Source organism: Podarcis gaigeae, assembly GCF_964106915.1.
Source record: "Podarcis gaigeae genome assembly, chromosome: 9".
Lineage (NCBI taxonomy): Eukaryota > Metazoa > Chordata > Lepidosauria > Squamata > Lacertidae > Podarcis > Podarcis gaigeae.
This window is the reverse complement of record NC_139685.1, coordinates 68,873,404-68,889,882: the sequence shown is the minus strand read 5'-3', so window position 1 is coordinate 68,889,882 and position 16,479 is coordinate 68,873,404. Positions and strand designations below refer to the sequence as shown.

At 45.7% G+C, this 16,479-nt stretch overlaps 1 protein-coding gene and 2 long non-coding RNA genes across 5 annotated transcripts in view; 2 read left to right on the top strand and 1 right to left on the bottom strand.

Annotated features, from left to right (window-relative positions):
* The first annotated feature begins 5,919 nt into the window (after positions 1-5,919).
* Positions 5,920-10,800, top strand: LOC310852940. The gene is made up of 3 exons (XR_014568463.1): positions 5,920-7,423; positions 7,685-10,052; positions 10,434-10,800. It is a non-coding gene; the product is annotated as an uncharacterized lncRNA (long non-coding RNA).
* A 703-nt stretch (positions 10,801-11,503) lies between these two features.
* Positions 11,504-13,195, bottom strand: LOC310852926. Its single transcript, XR_014568446.1, has 3 exons — positions 12,970-13,195; positions 11,570-12,600; positions 11,504-11,531 (listed from the first exon to the last, which is right to left on the bottom strand). It is a non-coding gene; the product is annotated as an uncharacterized lncRNA (long non-coding RNA).
* Positions 13,196-14,253: 1,058 nt separating this feature from the next.
* Positions 14,254-16,479, top strand: part of BMP2K (BMP2 inducible kinase) — a 43,190-nt gene continuing 40,964 nt past the window's right edge. For all 3 annotated transcript variants that reach the window (XM_083756380.1, XM_083756379.1, XM_083756378.1), the window contains exon 1: positions 14,254-15,395. In XM_083756380.1, the coding sequence (XP_083612506.1) occupies positions 15,203-15,395 (193 nt within the window). In that variant the 5' untranslated portion in view covers positions 14,254-15,202. The remainder of the gene's footprint in view (positions 15,396-16,479) is intronic.

The following is a 16,479-nucleotide window of genomic DNA, read 5'->3' as shown; positions in this document are numbered from 1 at the left end:
CATTGACAACCTTATCAATGGTCCCTGGTTGGCAAATACTTCGGCAGGTACCGTATTTTTCGCTCCATAAGATGCACCTGACCATAAGACACACCTAGTTTTTAGAGGAGGAAAACAAGGGAAAAAAATTCTGAATGAAACAGTGGATGTATGATTTTTGTGGTTCATGCTCTGCCCACAGACACGATATGTGATTTGACGGTAAGTTTGGGGTAGCTCAATGCAAAAATCCTGAGAATCCATGTGGATCTGTGCTTTGAAATCCTGGAGAGCCTCTGCCAGCCAGTGCAGGCAACAGTGAGCCAGAGGGAACAATGGTCTGACTCAGCTTAAGGCTGCTGCTTCCTGTATTCTTCCTATGCTTGACAAAGTCCTGGTTGCTATCACTCTAGCAGGACTCCAAGCATCAAAATGTGCAAGGCAAGCAGGAAGGGAAGAAGTCCCAGAGAACGGTTTGGCCACAAATACGGGAGACAGAAGAAAACAGCTGCAAGTAATTCAGGAAGAGAGAGAGAGAGAGAGAGAGAGAGAGAGAGAGAGAGAGGCCAGTGCCAACCAAATTGCAAGCGCAGCTGATGATGAGAAGCCTGTGTCCCAGGAGACTTCCTTATGACTCACGACAACCAACCAGGAACAGAGACGTGTAACTACACCAGCTTTGTGATTCCCAGCAGTACCCCATTTCCAAGCAAAACAAAACCTTGGCTTATTATAAGCTAGTGAGGCACCTGTCCAGAAGTACACTGAGAATCTGAGGCTGGGGTGTGCACCCCGACAGTGTGAGAAAGGAGAGCTTTGGGGATCCTTCTCAGTGGACGTCATCAAAACTCTCCCAAAAAGCCCTGCAGGATTTTGGTTGAACCATTCTGTTTGGCAATCCTGCTCTGAAGATTTTGCAAGGCGTGTTCTTTTCTTTGGGGAAATTGATTTTGCTTTAAAGCTGAGCACTGTTTGTCCACCATGCTCCTCCACCCCCTTGCCTAGGAATGACACTACATTAGAGTCTTTCCCTGGGGCATTTTATCCCAGGAACATGGTGGAACAGCGAAGCTGCCACTTCAACTAGCAGTAAGACTTTAAAAACCACAAAAATAAAAGAAACCAGGGAGAGAAACCCAGGCACTTGAACAATTCTCCGGCTCTCAGAAAAGCCTCTGAATATATTTTCCGCTTGCTTTGTGGGGGCTAAATGGTCCAGAGAAAGTCGTGTGTGGTATTCAGCCCAGTTTTAATACAAATACGTTGAGAAATAAATGTATTTCATGCTATGACGTTAGTCTCATGAAGTGGCAGGGGAGGACCATTTGCATAACAAAATACATTTCTGGCTCCATAGTATAGCTTGGAGCAGCCTTCTCCAACCACCAGATGTTAGATCAAGGCCCCCATCACCCCTGACTATTGGTCATGTTGTCTGGGGCTGAGGGAAATGGAGTGGGAAACATCTGGAAGTCACCTCCAGTTTGCCTGAAGGGTAACTTCCTGTCAGGAATGCATCTGCATTTTAACAAGGACTTAAGTACCTGGCTGTACAATAAGTATACCTTATTTACATAACAGTCAAGATTATATCGTTAGAAACCTCATTAGTGACTTGTTATGCAACACATTCCAATGCTGACGGTTAATTATGGGTATTTGCCAGTAATGATGTGTTCTCTTGTTTCCTTCCTTTCTCCTTTAACAGAAGCAGCAAGGTTTGTTTTCTAGACTCCCTCTTTCCCTTGCCATGAATGTCTTGTTTTTAATCATTGAAAACCTGATCACTAACCAGTTTAGTGGGAAAGTAGCACATCATTCAGCTCTCTGTAGCTACTCATTAGCTCAAAAATGGTTTGGGAAACAGAATTTCCTATGCAGATGTGTGGGAATTTATCTTTCACTTGTTTATTTAAGGTATTGATCCATCTCTTTTCAGGCAAATCTTACATAAAAAAGGAAGAATTAAAATCTAATACAGGGGATGCTAACCTTTTCCAGTGGGAATGGAAGGCCACTGAGTGGGAAATGGTGGTTTTAAACAGCAGCAGAGGATTGAATAAAGCATGGAGGTAGAAACACTGAGGTGAAAAGTGGCAATTTTAAAAATGGCAGAGGTCTGAGTAGAGTGAGCTGGTGGTGATATTGTGTGAGGGAAGTGGAAGTTTAAAACAAGGTTTGAGTACAGTAAGAAGTTGGTTTGGAAAGGCTCTGTTGTGTTAGTTTTTTGGTGTTTGTTGGCTTCTGTGCTGTCCTTGTCTCTGCTATTTCTCCTTGTTAAACCTGGTTTGTTTTCTTAAAAAAACAAAAAAACCCTCAGTGCCTCTACACCTCTGCTTTACTCCAAGTTTGTCATTGTTTTATCAGCCACTATTTTCCTTTCAGTGTCCATTCCTTTACTCAGACCTCTCCCTCTTCCATTACTCACCTTTTCAATGTGAGAAAGATAACAGATGTGAAATCCTCAAATATTCCATAGTACATACACACAATGTATTTCGCTTCTGGTACCATGTGTTGTCTTCAGCATGAAGTTTCGGATTCAATTTAGTGATTTGGAAGCAATAATTTGTTAGCAAGCAAACACCCAGGTATGTCCCCTAGCCATCATCTGAACTGAACATTCTCCAAATTAACAGGCTAGCTCTTAATATTCTTTTCATCTTAAATATTAAGTAACATGTATCATCATTGGTGGGGGGAGTTGTGCAAAGGGGGGTGCAGAATAAGAGAGAGGGCAAGGCATGGAAATGGGGGTGATCTGTGTGCAAGGAGAGCTGGAAAAAGGAGGAAGGAGGAGGTAGGAAAAGGTAGGTGAAAACTCCAAATCATGGACTGAGTACCTGCCAGGAAGCATTTAATATTCTAAAGATGGGAGATTAATATACGTGTATTTGTGAACCAGCTCCAGTGGTTATTTCACAAATGATTGGGATGGATTGGTGCTGTGATTTATTGAAAAATGCATGCCAGTCCTCAAAAATCCCTTGGCTTACATTTTCTGCCTTATATCAAGTCAGCAGGACTTGTTTCAGCAGGATGTTCTGGGGACTGGAATGCCCAGGTGTTTACATAATCACCTGCTGCCTTTGCTGTTCCTAAGGAGACAATCAGGAAGTTAATGGGCTAGGTAAGAAGAGACTTTCATGTGGCCTTTGGCCAAGGTTGAAAGATAAAGGTGGAAATTGTGTTGGAACTGCACAGTTAAATAGAAGAAAACAAGTTTATGAGTGCAGTTCAGCCGTAATCTGTCTAAGGCTACTGTTGGGGACGAAGTGCTTTGGGTTCCTGAAAGCATGCATATTCTGAGCCAGAATTTTGCAGAACTTGTGACCTTAATACTTAGGGCTGCCAAGTAAGTAGAAATAAAGCAGTCTACCCTGCTCCTGTGTTTTTAGCACCAGAGTGAAATACAGAGATCAGCACAACACAGGGATAAGCATTCAGGGATTCGGATAACCTGCCCCACTCCAATAGAAGGGAGAAGGTTTGAGCAGGATTGTAAGGCCACTGAGGGCACAGGAGGCCTCTGGGAGGGGACTGTATTTGGGGCTGTATAATTTGGTGCCAAAGGCAAGTTCTGCTGGGTTTGATTCAGCTGGGGAGTTCCCAATTGGCATTCCCAAGTGGAGCTAACTCCAGACCCTCCAAGTGTCCCTAATTTCCAGAGAGTCCCGGATTTACAGAAACCATTCCAATTTCTGATTTGATCCCAGAAAGTCCCTAGGACGTCCCTATTTTCATCAAAGAAGTGTTGGAGGGTGTACAATAGGACATCACTACTGGATAAATGTTGGAGGGTATGTGATTCCTGCCCAAAAGCCAGGATTCAAGACACTGCTTATCAGCTGAGTAACGATGGCTTCAGGCACTGCTGGGATCAGCTAAACTCAGAGTTTCTGCTCAGCTGATTGGCAGTAACTTCAAGATTGCTCGGATTGGGGGCACTTCAGAGTCCTGGTGGGAGAGAGATCCTGGAGAGACACTGCCTGTCAGTGTAGACAATATTCAGCTAGATGGACTAATGGACGGACTTTATATCAGGCAACTTGCTATTTAGCTATTCCCTAAAAAAAAAATATCAAATCTCAGTTTTGAAAAACACAACACAGCTAGCAAAACAAGATTAAGGCTAGGAGTAAAACCTTTTAGATTCAATTAGCCTCCCTTCTGAGCACACACACATAGAATTGCACTTTGAGAGAATAACCAATTTCTACGAATGACAAACAAAGACAACAGCAGAACGAAGATAATAGCACACTTAAAACAGCCTATGCACATCACCGTGCACTAATGAATGAAAAGGGAACGGCCATTAGAGCTGGAAAGCAATGAACATAGAGATCAGAAGATCCCCCAAGCTTTCTTGAAAGATCCCGGATTTTATCTGGCTGTTGAGGGCTCTCCAGGTTGGGAGCAGGCAGGCCTGCCTGGGGCACACTTTTCAAAGAGATGGTACCACTAGTAAATAGGCCCTGCTTCTAATGGAAACCCAATTAATTTAGGTTGCCTTAGGCACCTGCCGCATAAGCTCAGGTGTTCAACAGAATGCACAGGGCCAGGAGCTCCCCTGCACTATATTGCTTCGTGTTTTGTGGCAACATTTTCCAGCCTCTGCTTTTACAGCTTAGAAGGGAAAGAACTGCCAGCAAATGCACTTTGCTTTTCAGCCTGCACACTCTCCCACTCCAGTTCTTGGTATCTTCTGATTTTTGCCTGTAAGCTGCTGTGAGTAGAGTATTTATACTTTTTGTGAAATGTTCAGGTGTTGCATAAATCAATAATATATTTAAAGGTGTCAGTATGACAACATCCAAGTGACAATTTTCTTGAACTATGGGTTGAAGACAGTTCCGGTGCCGGGTTTCGTGGGGCCCATAAAAGGTAAAGGTAAAGGGACCCCTGACCATTCGGTCCAGTCATGGCTGACTCTGGGGTTGCGGTGCTCATCTCGCTTTATTGGCCAAGGGAGCCGGCATACAGCTTCCGGGTCATGTGGCCAGCATGACTCTGGCAAACCAGAGCAGCGCATGGAAACGCCATTTACCTTGCCGCCAGAGCGGTACCGATTTATCTACTTTGATGTGCTTTCAAACTGCTAGGTTGGCAGGAGCAGGGACCAAGCAACGGGAGCTCACCCTGTTACGGTGATTCGAACCGCCGACCTTCTGATTGGCAAGTCCTAGGCTCTGTGGTTTAACCCACAGCACCACCCGCATCCCGTGGGGCCCATAGAAAGGGATATTTGGCCCACACTCTTTAACCTAGAAAAAGTGGTGCCTGCAAGATTGGGAATCCCTTCTGATTTTCTTGGGATGCTGTGGTGTTGCTGTTGGGGCAGTGGGTTCCTCATTCTTCTTGAGTTCCCAATAAATTCATGATCTCACTCATCTCTGGAACAGGCCTGATAGGAAGAGCTGTAACTCAGTAAAGAAACAGGTAGTTCTGCATGCAGAAAGCACCAGATTTGACTCGATATTTCCACTCAAAATGGACCATGGGAAACAGGGATAGGAAAGACCTCTGCTAGTCAAAATTGCATTAGTGACATGAGCCAGTAGTCTGAAGTGGAAAATTAATATTTTCCACTATGCTAAGGAGATAATGGACCTATAAGTTGTTGTTGTTGTTTTCAAAATGCTTCATTTCTCCACTTCACCACAGCAGAAAAAATGATTTATTATTATTTTTTTACTAGCCAGGAAGCATTATTATTACAGCGTCTTTTGGTAAATGTAGGTCATTTGGATAACGAAGATTTTCATGCACATTAAGTTAAGTTTAACTGTATCAGAATAGTGTTTCATGTTGAAGTTTTTGTATTTAACAGTCAAAACACAGAGCTCTGTCCATTCCTTGCCACCTTGTTACTCACTCACTTCCCAAGGAAATGAGTTAAGTTAATATGCTTGATGGCTTTGAAGATGAAAGGGGCTATAGAAGTGTTTGGTGTCATTATGTAGCTGACACCCTGTTCTAAACAGTGATGGGTTGAACCACAGCTCCTTGGGGACTGATGAAGGATAAAGAATTGCTGATGGAACAGCAGGTTGGAGCGGAGCCATGGCCATTATAAAGGGAAACAAGAAAAAATAGTAGCCATGGTTTTAAAATTGAATGGTGTATATGTGTGTGTGTGATTTTACTGGCTGGTCCCAGCTTTTCTAGGTATCTTTTAAACATGCATCCACTCCAGAATTAAACTTTTAAAAGCTTGCTTTAACCAATAGTTAAGGCTGACTAGATTATACAGGTATGTGCACCCTTTGATACCTGGCCCAGAATGCGGCAGCCTGCCTTTCAATGGGAATAGGGCACTAGAGGTGCATTAACACTGGTTCTCATTTCCACTGGCTTTTTCAAGTCTCTCAAGGACAATTCAGTGCTCTGGTTTGAACATATAGCACTTTAAATGGGCTTGGTTTCACATTTTACAGAATTTACCTGTTTCCCAGCTGTAGCAGTTTACAGATCAGCAAGCTTTAATGTCTCTGGCTTTGATCTCACCTTAGCTAGGAAACCATTTGATGTCAGTATTAGGGCTGGGTGAGAAATTCGACTGATTTTGAAGATGAGCCTGCCAAACCCACACTTTCTCACACAATATGTGAGCTGAAACATAGCTCTCCTTTGAAATTTGCCTGCCTCTGAATTTTGCAATGCAGTTCTGCTGCCAGGGAATGTGTACACAGAAGCGATGCGAGATTTTCTGACCTGGCCAAATTCTGACCTAGATATTATAGGAGTGCATGGCTCAGAACTTTCTCCTTGTCAGTTTCCTTTCCATGGAGAAGGTTCCAGTTTCAACCTCTGATGCTTCCAGGATCATGTAGTCAGTGATGTGGAAGACCTTCGTAGGGAGACTTTGGAGAACAGCTGCAAGCCAGAATATGCAATATTGGGATGGATGGACTTATAGTCTGACCTGGTAAAGGCCAGTTTCCTATGCTTCAAGTTAAATAGCACAGAAACATGGAAAATAACGCCAAATACACACACCAGAGATCTCTCTTTTACATGGCTTTATAAACTTCAATATATCATCATTTAGAAATTAGGCAATAATAGATGGGAGCAGCTGTCAGCACAGCAATGCTAACCCCTTAGCTAAATCACTGTGGAACCTCTAGAGGCCATGACTAAAAAATAACTCCTCCATAGAATTGCTGTTGCCAAGTACTTGCATCCCACAGGAACCAGCATCAATGTGTTCCCCCAGGTTCCAGTTCACATCTGTCCTCCTTATGATTAATAACTATAAAAAGTATTTCCTAAGTGGCTAGACAGCCAAGCGAGTACAGAGGGTCCCTTCCCTTAATAAAACGATCACAAGTAACTTGCAGTAATTCAGTACACCACGCCGAAGACAGTCAAAAGGTAGCAGAGCTAGTAGCAACCAGAGCATCATTGCCTTCCTGTGCACATCCTATAAATACCTACTGTATTTTTCGCTCTATAAGACGCACCAGACCACAAGATGCACCTAGTTTTTGGAGGAGGAAAACAAGAAAAAAAATATTCTGAATCTCAGAAGCCAGAACAGCAAGAGGGATCGCTGCGCAGTAAAAGCAGCAATCCCTCTTGCTCTTCTGGCTTCTGGGATAGCTGCACAGCCTGCATTTGCTCCATAAGACACACACACATTTCCCCTTAATTTTTAGGAGGGAAAAAGTGAGTCTTATAGTGCAAAAAATACGGTAAGTACAAAAGTGTTTTTTTTTTTTTTTAAAGCACTTGGGGTTGCAAAAACCCAGCTAGCTTGCCACAGAACTAAAGCCTTTGCCTTAGAATCCCAGCTACGCTCCTGGTTTGAGGCCTCCCTTACATCATGCATGCTTTGTAGAATGTGGGCTGGATACTTATTTCATTTACAGCTGGGAAACTGAAATTGACAGATAATTTGTCAGCAAAGCCCATTGAGTATGCTATGATGTGATTTGAAGTAAGCCTGGGCTCTTATCTCTTGGACCATACTGGATCTTTAACATTATGCTCCCGACATGAGCAAAAGCCATAGGACTCCTGTGTGTTTCGTTAGTTGCCGCAGTAAAAGTAAACATTTGATGTGGAAGCTGGTAACTGTAACTGAAACGGTACATAAGCCAGGGACATCAGCAAAATTTGATAAGCTAAGGGAGAGTGGATTGCAGCATTTGTGTTCTTTGTATAAAATGCTTGTGATTGTCTAAAAGTTATTTCTCAGAACACAAAGAGAAAATGCAGAAGAATGTACATTGGTATATGCTAATTTGCAGAAAAAGTAGCTTTGCAGAACTGAGGTACTGTATATGAAGGAAACTGTTCTCCCTAACACTGTATGAGACTCTAGAATAAAAGAAAATAGTTTAAATTAAGGAACACGTGCCATTAATTCATAATGCTCATTTTTTCCTATGGCAGTAACTCAAGTTGTGCACCATCCAGTTCCCCTCTTGTGGCAAGGAAGCAGGTGGATCACACCCCATCTCTGGAGATCCTTTCAGCAGCTGCAGCATTTCAACCAACCAGCCTGGAAGTCTCCTTGTAAGAGCAATTGTGAAATTTTCAGTTTATCAAAAAACAAAAGTGTGATGTAACACATGTTTCTTTCCAGCAATCTTGGGTCACTGAGCCTGACACTGATGAAATTTTGTTTCCCGGGAATAAGTTCTAGTTGCAGAAAGGGAAAAAAAGATAAGTTATTTTAAACAACTCAAGACTACACATTAAATATAAACATCACAGATAAGACCCAGAATGAAGACAGATGGTCTTAGTTTTTAATCAATGTTTATATTCCCCTTAGAAATTCCAAGTACTTTATTGATGCTGTTTAGAAAAATGTTGCTTTTTTCTGATTGAAACGCACAAGGATAGTTATCCAAACTGTTACGACGTTGGCTGGTATATTTATTGGCAGGAATACCAAGACTATTACAGCAAAACTGGGACTTGAGGGAAATGGACATTTTCTCCCTTCCTCTTATGAAATCTTAGGATTCTTGTATTTTGTTGGCACTAGAACTGGTGCTTTCCCTGTCACTAACTGCAGCATGGGGTAGGTAATGTTCATTGGGATCACAGGTGGGCTGGGAAGGGTTAAATCCTACCAACTAGGGTTGCCATATGTCCTCTTTTTCCAGGACACACCCTCTTTTTCCTGATGAGAGTCATCATACAGATCCATAGTCAAAAGTAGAAGTCGGCAAATGTGTCCTCTTTTTTGCTCATCAAAATATGGCAACCCTAATTGAGAACTGCACATATATTTAGTTTTTTTAATCTCCTGACATGACTGCAAGTTACACACTTAATATAATGTGGGAATGGGCCCTATGTTACATTAAAAAAAATTAAGTGGAAGAAGTCCCATTGACTGTTATTGAAAATATTCACACATTTCTGCCACCAGTGCTTGTGCTATGCATATGTTATTGACAGTTTTGGGGATCTGATATACCACCAGAATGGAAGCAGCGTTCAACAGGCAATTAAAGCCAATTTTAAAAATATTCTGATATGGGAATTTTGTAATTCCAAATATGATAGCAGTAGAAGTTTCATAGTCTAAATATCTTCACTGAGATGGGCCTGTGGTGGATATTAGTAACCTATTAACATCTGATCCTATAACCCTTGTGTATCAGATTTTAAACTGAAGATTTGGCTTCTTCCAGTCTTATGGTACTTTTCAACAAATGCTGGAAAATATTAAGCCGGCTCCTGTGGTCCCAGCTTCAATAAACCAATTTTCAAAAGTTTATGATTCGATAATGTGCAAATCAGCTATGAAAGAATAGTCCACCAGGGTCTTAGAAAGCAAAAATGGAATATAAATTTCAATTGAAAAGGAAGGTTGATTACCAAAGGCAACTTTGGGCTTCTCTCGGTGCTGAAATTCAAACAGTGCCAACATCTGAGAAAATGTTAATTATGGTTTTTATTATTATAACAATATTTTAACAACCGGTGTTTCACAACTTGCCTGGAGATCACGCTTCCTGTCTATATTTGGTAAGACTTTCCTGATCTAGCTTTGCAAGATTTTAATGTTAATTTCCGTGATACCGATCTATGGACCCATATAAAAAGTAAAGGTAAAGGTACCCCTGCCCGTACAGGCCAGTCTTGCCAGACTCTGGGGTTGTGCGCCCATCTCACTCAAGAGGCCAGGGGCCAGCGCTGTCCGAAGACACTTCCGGGTCACGTGGCCAGCGTGACAGAGCTGCATCTGGCGAGCCAGAGCCGCACACGGAAACGCCGTTTACCTTCCCGCTGGTAAGCGGTCCCTATTTATCTACTTGCACCCGAAGATGCTTTCGAACTGCTAGGTTGGCAGGCGCTGGGACCGAGCAGCGGGAGCGCACCCCGCCGCAGGGATTCAAACTGCCGACCTTTCGATCGGCAAGTCCTAGGCGCTGAGGCTTTAACCCACAGCGCCACCTGCGTCCCCCCATGGACCCATATAGCAGTAGATAAATCCTGACACAGAGAAACTAATTACAAGCTGCTGTGTGATAAGGCCCCAGGGGAAGATGTGATTCCTGGAAAGGTACCCTATAGCTTCCATTCTGATTATTCAATTCTCAGAAGACCATCACCAAAATGGCAACAGTCACAGGAGGGAAGTCTCTCTGGAAATCTCTCTCCCCCTGCACCGGTAACAGTCCAAAGAACACGTTCAGTAGCTATGCAACACTGTTTACAACAGGGGTTGGGGAACTTTGGGTCCAGTGGCCTAACACAGGGGTCAGCAAACTTTTTCAGCAGGGGTCTGGTCCACTGTCCCTAAGACCTTGTGGGGGGCCGGGCTATATTAAAAATAAAATAAAAAATGAATGAATTATACTCATGTAAAAAATACCAAGCATGCCCCACAAATAACCCAGAATGCATTTTAAATAAAAGGACACATTCTACTCATGTAAAAACACGCTGATTCCTGGACCGTCCGCGGGCCGGATTTTGAAGGCGATTGGGCCGGATCTGGCCCCCTGGCCTTAGTTTGCCCACCCATGGCCTAACACGATGCTCCAGGCTTCTCTGTCTGACCTTGAAGACTCTACCCATGCCACCCTCCTTCACCTGCTCTGCTCCCCACCCACTCTTAACCCCCCAATAGCAAAACAGTGGCAGCGATCATGTCCCGATTCTTAGCCCAAAACTGCATCTGAGAAAGGACTTCAATGTAAAGTAGCATCCTGTCAGTGGCTGTTTCCACTGGTGAACTGCATGGCAGTGTGGTCAGTCATGCTTTCCTCTGCAATGCACCTAGTAGGATGCTACACCATGCAGCTTTCCCCCCCTTACGTTGCTCAAGGTCTGTTGGATTGATGAGGGCTCTTCGCTTTCAAAGCCTTTGGAGTGGCATCAAATCCATCTTGGTTCCTGGTGCCGGTCGACCTGCTGGAGCTGGAGCCATCTCTCTAAAGCAGGGGTGTCCAAACTTTTTTCAGAGGGCCACATTTGATGAAGTGAACATGCGTGAGGGCCGACCAAAGTTGTTGACCTTTTAAACCAAAGCTTCCTTAAGTTGATGAGCTTTTTTTAGGGCCAGATTTTGGACATGCCTGCTCTAGAGGCAAGGACCGAGGATAACACAACATACAGATTGTTTAAATGAAACCAGGTTTAAGATTATACTGATTTGGCAGCTATTTTTTTACTCTTGGGTAGGATTTGAGTATTACGGTTCCTGTTTTTAAAGAGGGGTGGGCAATAGGAAGCTACCTACCAATTACAGATTGATAATTTTGATTAACACAGCTGTAAAACTGTATGCAAAGTAGTTGAGAGAACTTGAGAACTGGGCAATAAGAAATTACATTTTTAATGAGGCGGCTGGAGTTAGAAGAGGCTTCTCCCCAGTGGATTAATGTTCTGTGCTCAACCACAAGCTGCATAAATATTTTCATTAAGGAAGCCTTTGCCTTTGCTGCTTTAGTTGATGTATGGAGATTTATTTTGTTTAGACACAATATTTTGGTCAAATATAAGCTTTGCCATATTTATTACAACCCCCTTAATAGTGGTACTTTTTAAAAAAACTTTAAAAACCTTAGGCTTTCTTTTCAGGCTCTCTAAATCTACTTGTTACCTGGGGAATTGAAAGAGGGCTTGCTTCAACCGCTCTTTAGCTTCTTTATTAATATTGTTCTGAAACCAGCAGTTAAACATTTTTCACTTTGTACCTGGGAATAGGAAATAGATTTTGGAACACTATAGACTTTTGCTTTTGTGTGTATGCATGTGTTTTGCACAGATCAGTCTTAGAGGATTATTACAAACTCTGGGAATACATTGCAAAAAGTACTTACAGATTTTTTTGGGGGGGGGGCGGGGGAAGGTGGTGATATTTAGATGTAAATCCAACCTGCATATGCTGCATCTTATTTCCAAGGCAACTGAGTAGGTAAAGTGCCATTAGTTCCTTGAATTTCCAGAGCTGCCAAATGGAAAACTGAAGGCAGCTGCTAAAGCTCTGGCAAATAATTGAGGGTGTACAGTACAATCTTAGTTTACCAAAATCAAAGTTTTTTCGTTTTGTTTTTTTAAACTTTAAGGGACATATGGAACACCAGCTTTTAACTATTTTCAGAAAAAGTAAATGAGAACTATTAGGCATTCCTAAAGGCAAATCTGGGGACGCGGGTGGCGCTGTGGGTAAAACCTCAGCGCCTAGGACTTGCCGATCGCACGGTCGGCGGTTCGAATCCTCGCGGCGGGGTACGCTCCCGTCGTTCGGTCCCAGCGCCTGCCAACCTAGCAGTTCGAAAGCACCCCCGGGTGCAAGTAGATAAATAGGGACCGCTTACCAGCGGGAAGGTAAACAGCATTCTGTGTGCTGCGCTGGCTCCCCAGATGCAGCTTGTCACGCTGGCCACGTGACCCGGAAGTGTTTGCGGACAGCGCTGGCTCCTGGCCTATAGAGTGAGATAAGCGCACAACCCTAGAGTCTGGCAAGACTGGCCCGCACGGGCAGGGGTACCTTTACCTTTAAAGGCAAACCTGCATTTATTTATTTTTTTAGGGGAAACTGACATATTCCTGGATGGAACTAAGATCCAACTGTCAATTTTTAATTTCTGGCTTGGTGCCAGAGAGCAGACTGCTTTTTAGAGCAGGTGCACACTCTAAAGAGTAAAGTCCATACTCTCAGAATCAATAAATAGTACAAATTATCTATTTGTATGATTTTGAAGAAATGCAGGGAAATATGCTGCAATGCAGAATTCAATACAGTGGACACTCGGGTTGCGAACATGATCCGTGCAGGATGCACGTTTGCAACCCGCAGCGGCGTGTCTGCGCATATGCGGGTTGCGATTCGGCATGTCTGCGCATGCGCGATTTAGCGCTTCTGAGCATGCGCGACCGCCAAAACTTGGAAGTAACCCTTCTGGTACTTCCGGGTTTTGGCGGTCCATAACCTGAAAAAACACAACCTGAAGTGTCTGTAACCCAAAGTATGGCTATACTAGATAAATGTTAAATATGTATCCTGTAGTTGACCTCCTGTGTAATGTTTTATTTTGAAATCTTTTAATATTTTAGTTTTGTGTTATGCTGCTTTGACTGTACAGTGGACCCTCTGGATACGAACTTAATTTGTTCCAGGGGTCCTTACGTACCAGGAAAAGTCCGTAACATGAGGTGCCGCTTCTGCGCACATGCGCGTGATAGAGCGCTTCTGCACATGTGTGCAGGGTGAAACCCAGAAATATACACTTCTGGGTTTGCAGCTTTCGCAACCTGAAAGTTACGCTACCCACAGGTAATGTAACCCAAGGGCTCACTGTATACTCTATACAGTGGACGCTCGGGTTGTGAACATGATCCATATGGGATACACGTTTGCAACCCGCATCTGCGCACACATGGGTTGCAATTTGGTGCTTCTGTGCATGCACGACTGCCAAAACCCAGAAGTAACCCATTCCAGTACTTCCAGGTTTCGGCAGCCCGTAACTGGAAAAAACGCAACCTGCAGCTTCTGTAACCCGAGGTATGACTGTATTTGACTTTCTTTAGATTATTTTATGTTTTATTAATTTAATATGCTGTAAATCGCTTTGATATTTTTCTTAAAAATATAAAGCGAACAGAAATAAATCTAAATAAAATAAGAAAATCAGCAACACCAGCGGCGCAGAAACTCCATTACAGTACAGTCCTTCCACCCCAACCCCCTTCCCCCCCTTAGCCTAACGGTCCTTTTCCAACGGCTCCATCCAACGATTTCGAACGTTCGCCTCGCAAGTGAAAAACAAAAATCCCGGCGGCGGCAGCAGCAGCAGCAGCAGCACGTGAGCGCCCGCGCCCTCCGAAACAGAGATGGGCGGCGCCAGCCAAACCAAAGCGGTTCCCCCACCCCACCCCTCCCAAGCACGTGCTACCCAGGCGTGGCAACCTCACTTCCGGCAGCACAGAGCGGCGTTGCGAGGAGGGCGGGGACTTGTTAAGAGGAAGGGGAAGGAAAAAAAAAAAAGAGAGAGAGTAACGAGCAAAGCCACGCGCGTGCGCAGACCTCCTTTTTTCGGGGGGGGGCGAGGCTTGCCTTTCCCTCCCTTCCCTCAGGGCAATGATTCTTTCCCCCGCCCCCCCCCCACCCAACAACAACAACTCCTCTGGATTGCGCGAAGGGGTTAAAAAAAAAGCAAGCAGGGAGACATTGGAAGTATTTGACAGCAGCGCGAGAGGGCGAAGGGGGGTGGGGGTGGGCATGAAATCCAGTTCGGGTTTTCCCTCTCGTCCTTCCCCTCAGCCGTGCGCGGAACGTTAAAAGGGTGGCGTGTGCGCGCGCGCGCGCCTGCAGCCTCGTTCTTGAGCGGGAGGGGGAGGGGTCTCTCCGTCCCTCACAGCGTCTCTCTCTTTTTTTTTCCCTGTGAGGGAAGAAGCGCGAGCGCGAGAGAGCGCGCGTGTGAGAGAGGAGAGGAGAGATACGGCGCTGCAGGCGGGGGTGGCCGAGACTCGGCTCGCCTCACACACATAACACGCCACTTTCCTTCCCGGAATGTGAGGCGCGGCGGAGCCGGGGTTGTCAAGCGCAGGTTCCCACAGTAGCGGCGGCGGCGGCCTGGGGCTCCCCAGTGCGGGGCCGGGCACTGACTGACTGGCGGCGAGCCTTCGCGGTCCCAGCCCCTGAGGGAAGAAGGGGCGGCTCCTTGGGCGGCGGCGGCGGCTTCTTTCCCTCCTCGCCCCGCTCCTCCTCGGGTCTACTTCCCCGAGCTCGTCGCCCGCCATGAAGAAGTTTTCTCGCATGCCCAAGTCTGACGGCACCGGAGGCAGCACGAGTAGCGGCGGAGGTGGAGGCGGCGGAGGGACGTCGGCGGCCGTGTCGGGCTTTGTGGCCGGAGGCGGGCCGGCCGTGGGCAGCAGCAGGGTCTTCGCCGTGGGGCGCTTCCAGGTCACCGTGGAGGAGCTGCTGGCGGAAGGTGAGCTGGGGAAGTAGGCCGGGCAAGGACCTCCAGGCGGGGTGGGCTCTCGGAGAGGCCTCGGAGGGCGCCCGGGGCTCCGCCGCGACCCCCCCCCCCGGTATCGGGTGCAAGGACTCCTTGGGGTGGGGTCTCGGCTGTTGCCATGACTCGCAAGACCAGCTGCGTTCAACGCCAGCTGTTGGTAAACCGAGGGTGGCTGTGGGTGGGAATCTCCACGGAGTTGCCGAACCCGTAAGTTGTGATAAGTGCTGCAGACGTGTTCTTCCTCCCCCCCCCCCAACCTCGCCTCTCTCTCTCTCTTCCCCTCCCTGTGTTTTTCTGCTGTAAGAACCCCGCATGCTACTCTGGGGGAAGAGGTGCTACTACGGCCAGATGCGGATGCCAACAGCGCTTGGCCACACCTGCACACCTGGTAGCGTTGGCCTTAGCTGCCCCCTTGAGCAGGATCGGCTGCAAAGCCAGGAGGGCGCATGCATTGCTCTCCAAAGCGCACCTTTTGACACGCCCAGGACCGGTGCCCTCATCCCGGAGGTGTCGTGTGAAGTGGGGAGCAAGTGCGACAACAGTGTATATGATAAGGTTCTGTGCCGAAGCAGCTGCCTGTGGTGTAGTTTTCTCCAGCTGCGGGCCTCAGAGAGGCACTCTTCTTATCTTTGGGGAATAGGGAGGGGATCTAAGGCCCCCAAACTGAGTTAGACCCCACTCACCTTTTTGTTTGGGTCTATGAAAGCCACCACAACGTCTATTCTAATTGTTCCCCCCCAGTGGGTCATTATTGCCTGCGCTGATGTCCTTTAACAGTGGAGTTGTGTTTTCTTGATCGTCAGGGTCAGACTCCAGCTGCATGCACGCACATAAGAAAGTACTGTAAATCCTATGGAACACAGTTTTGGTAAACATCATTTAGATAAGGATGTGTTTTTTTCAGGGAGGGTGGAATCCTGTGGCAGGTGAAAAGCACTGTGAGGAATACACAGGAGTGTGTTGCCTTGGAGGACCCAGCCACCCTAGGTTTTATAGAGGGAGAGGGTGTGTGTGTGTGTGTGTGCACTTTTGCCCTAGAACGTGAGGCAGAATTTCT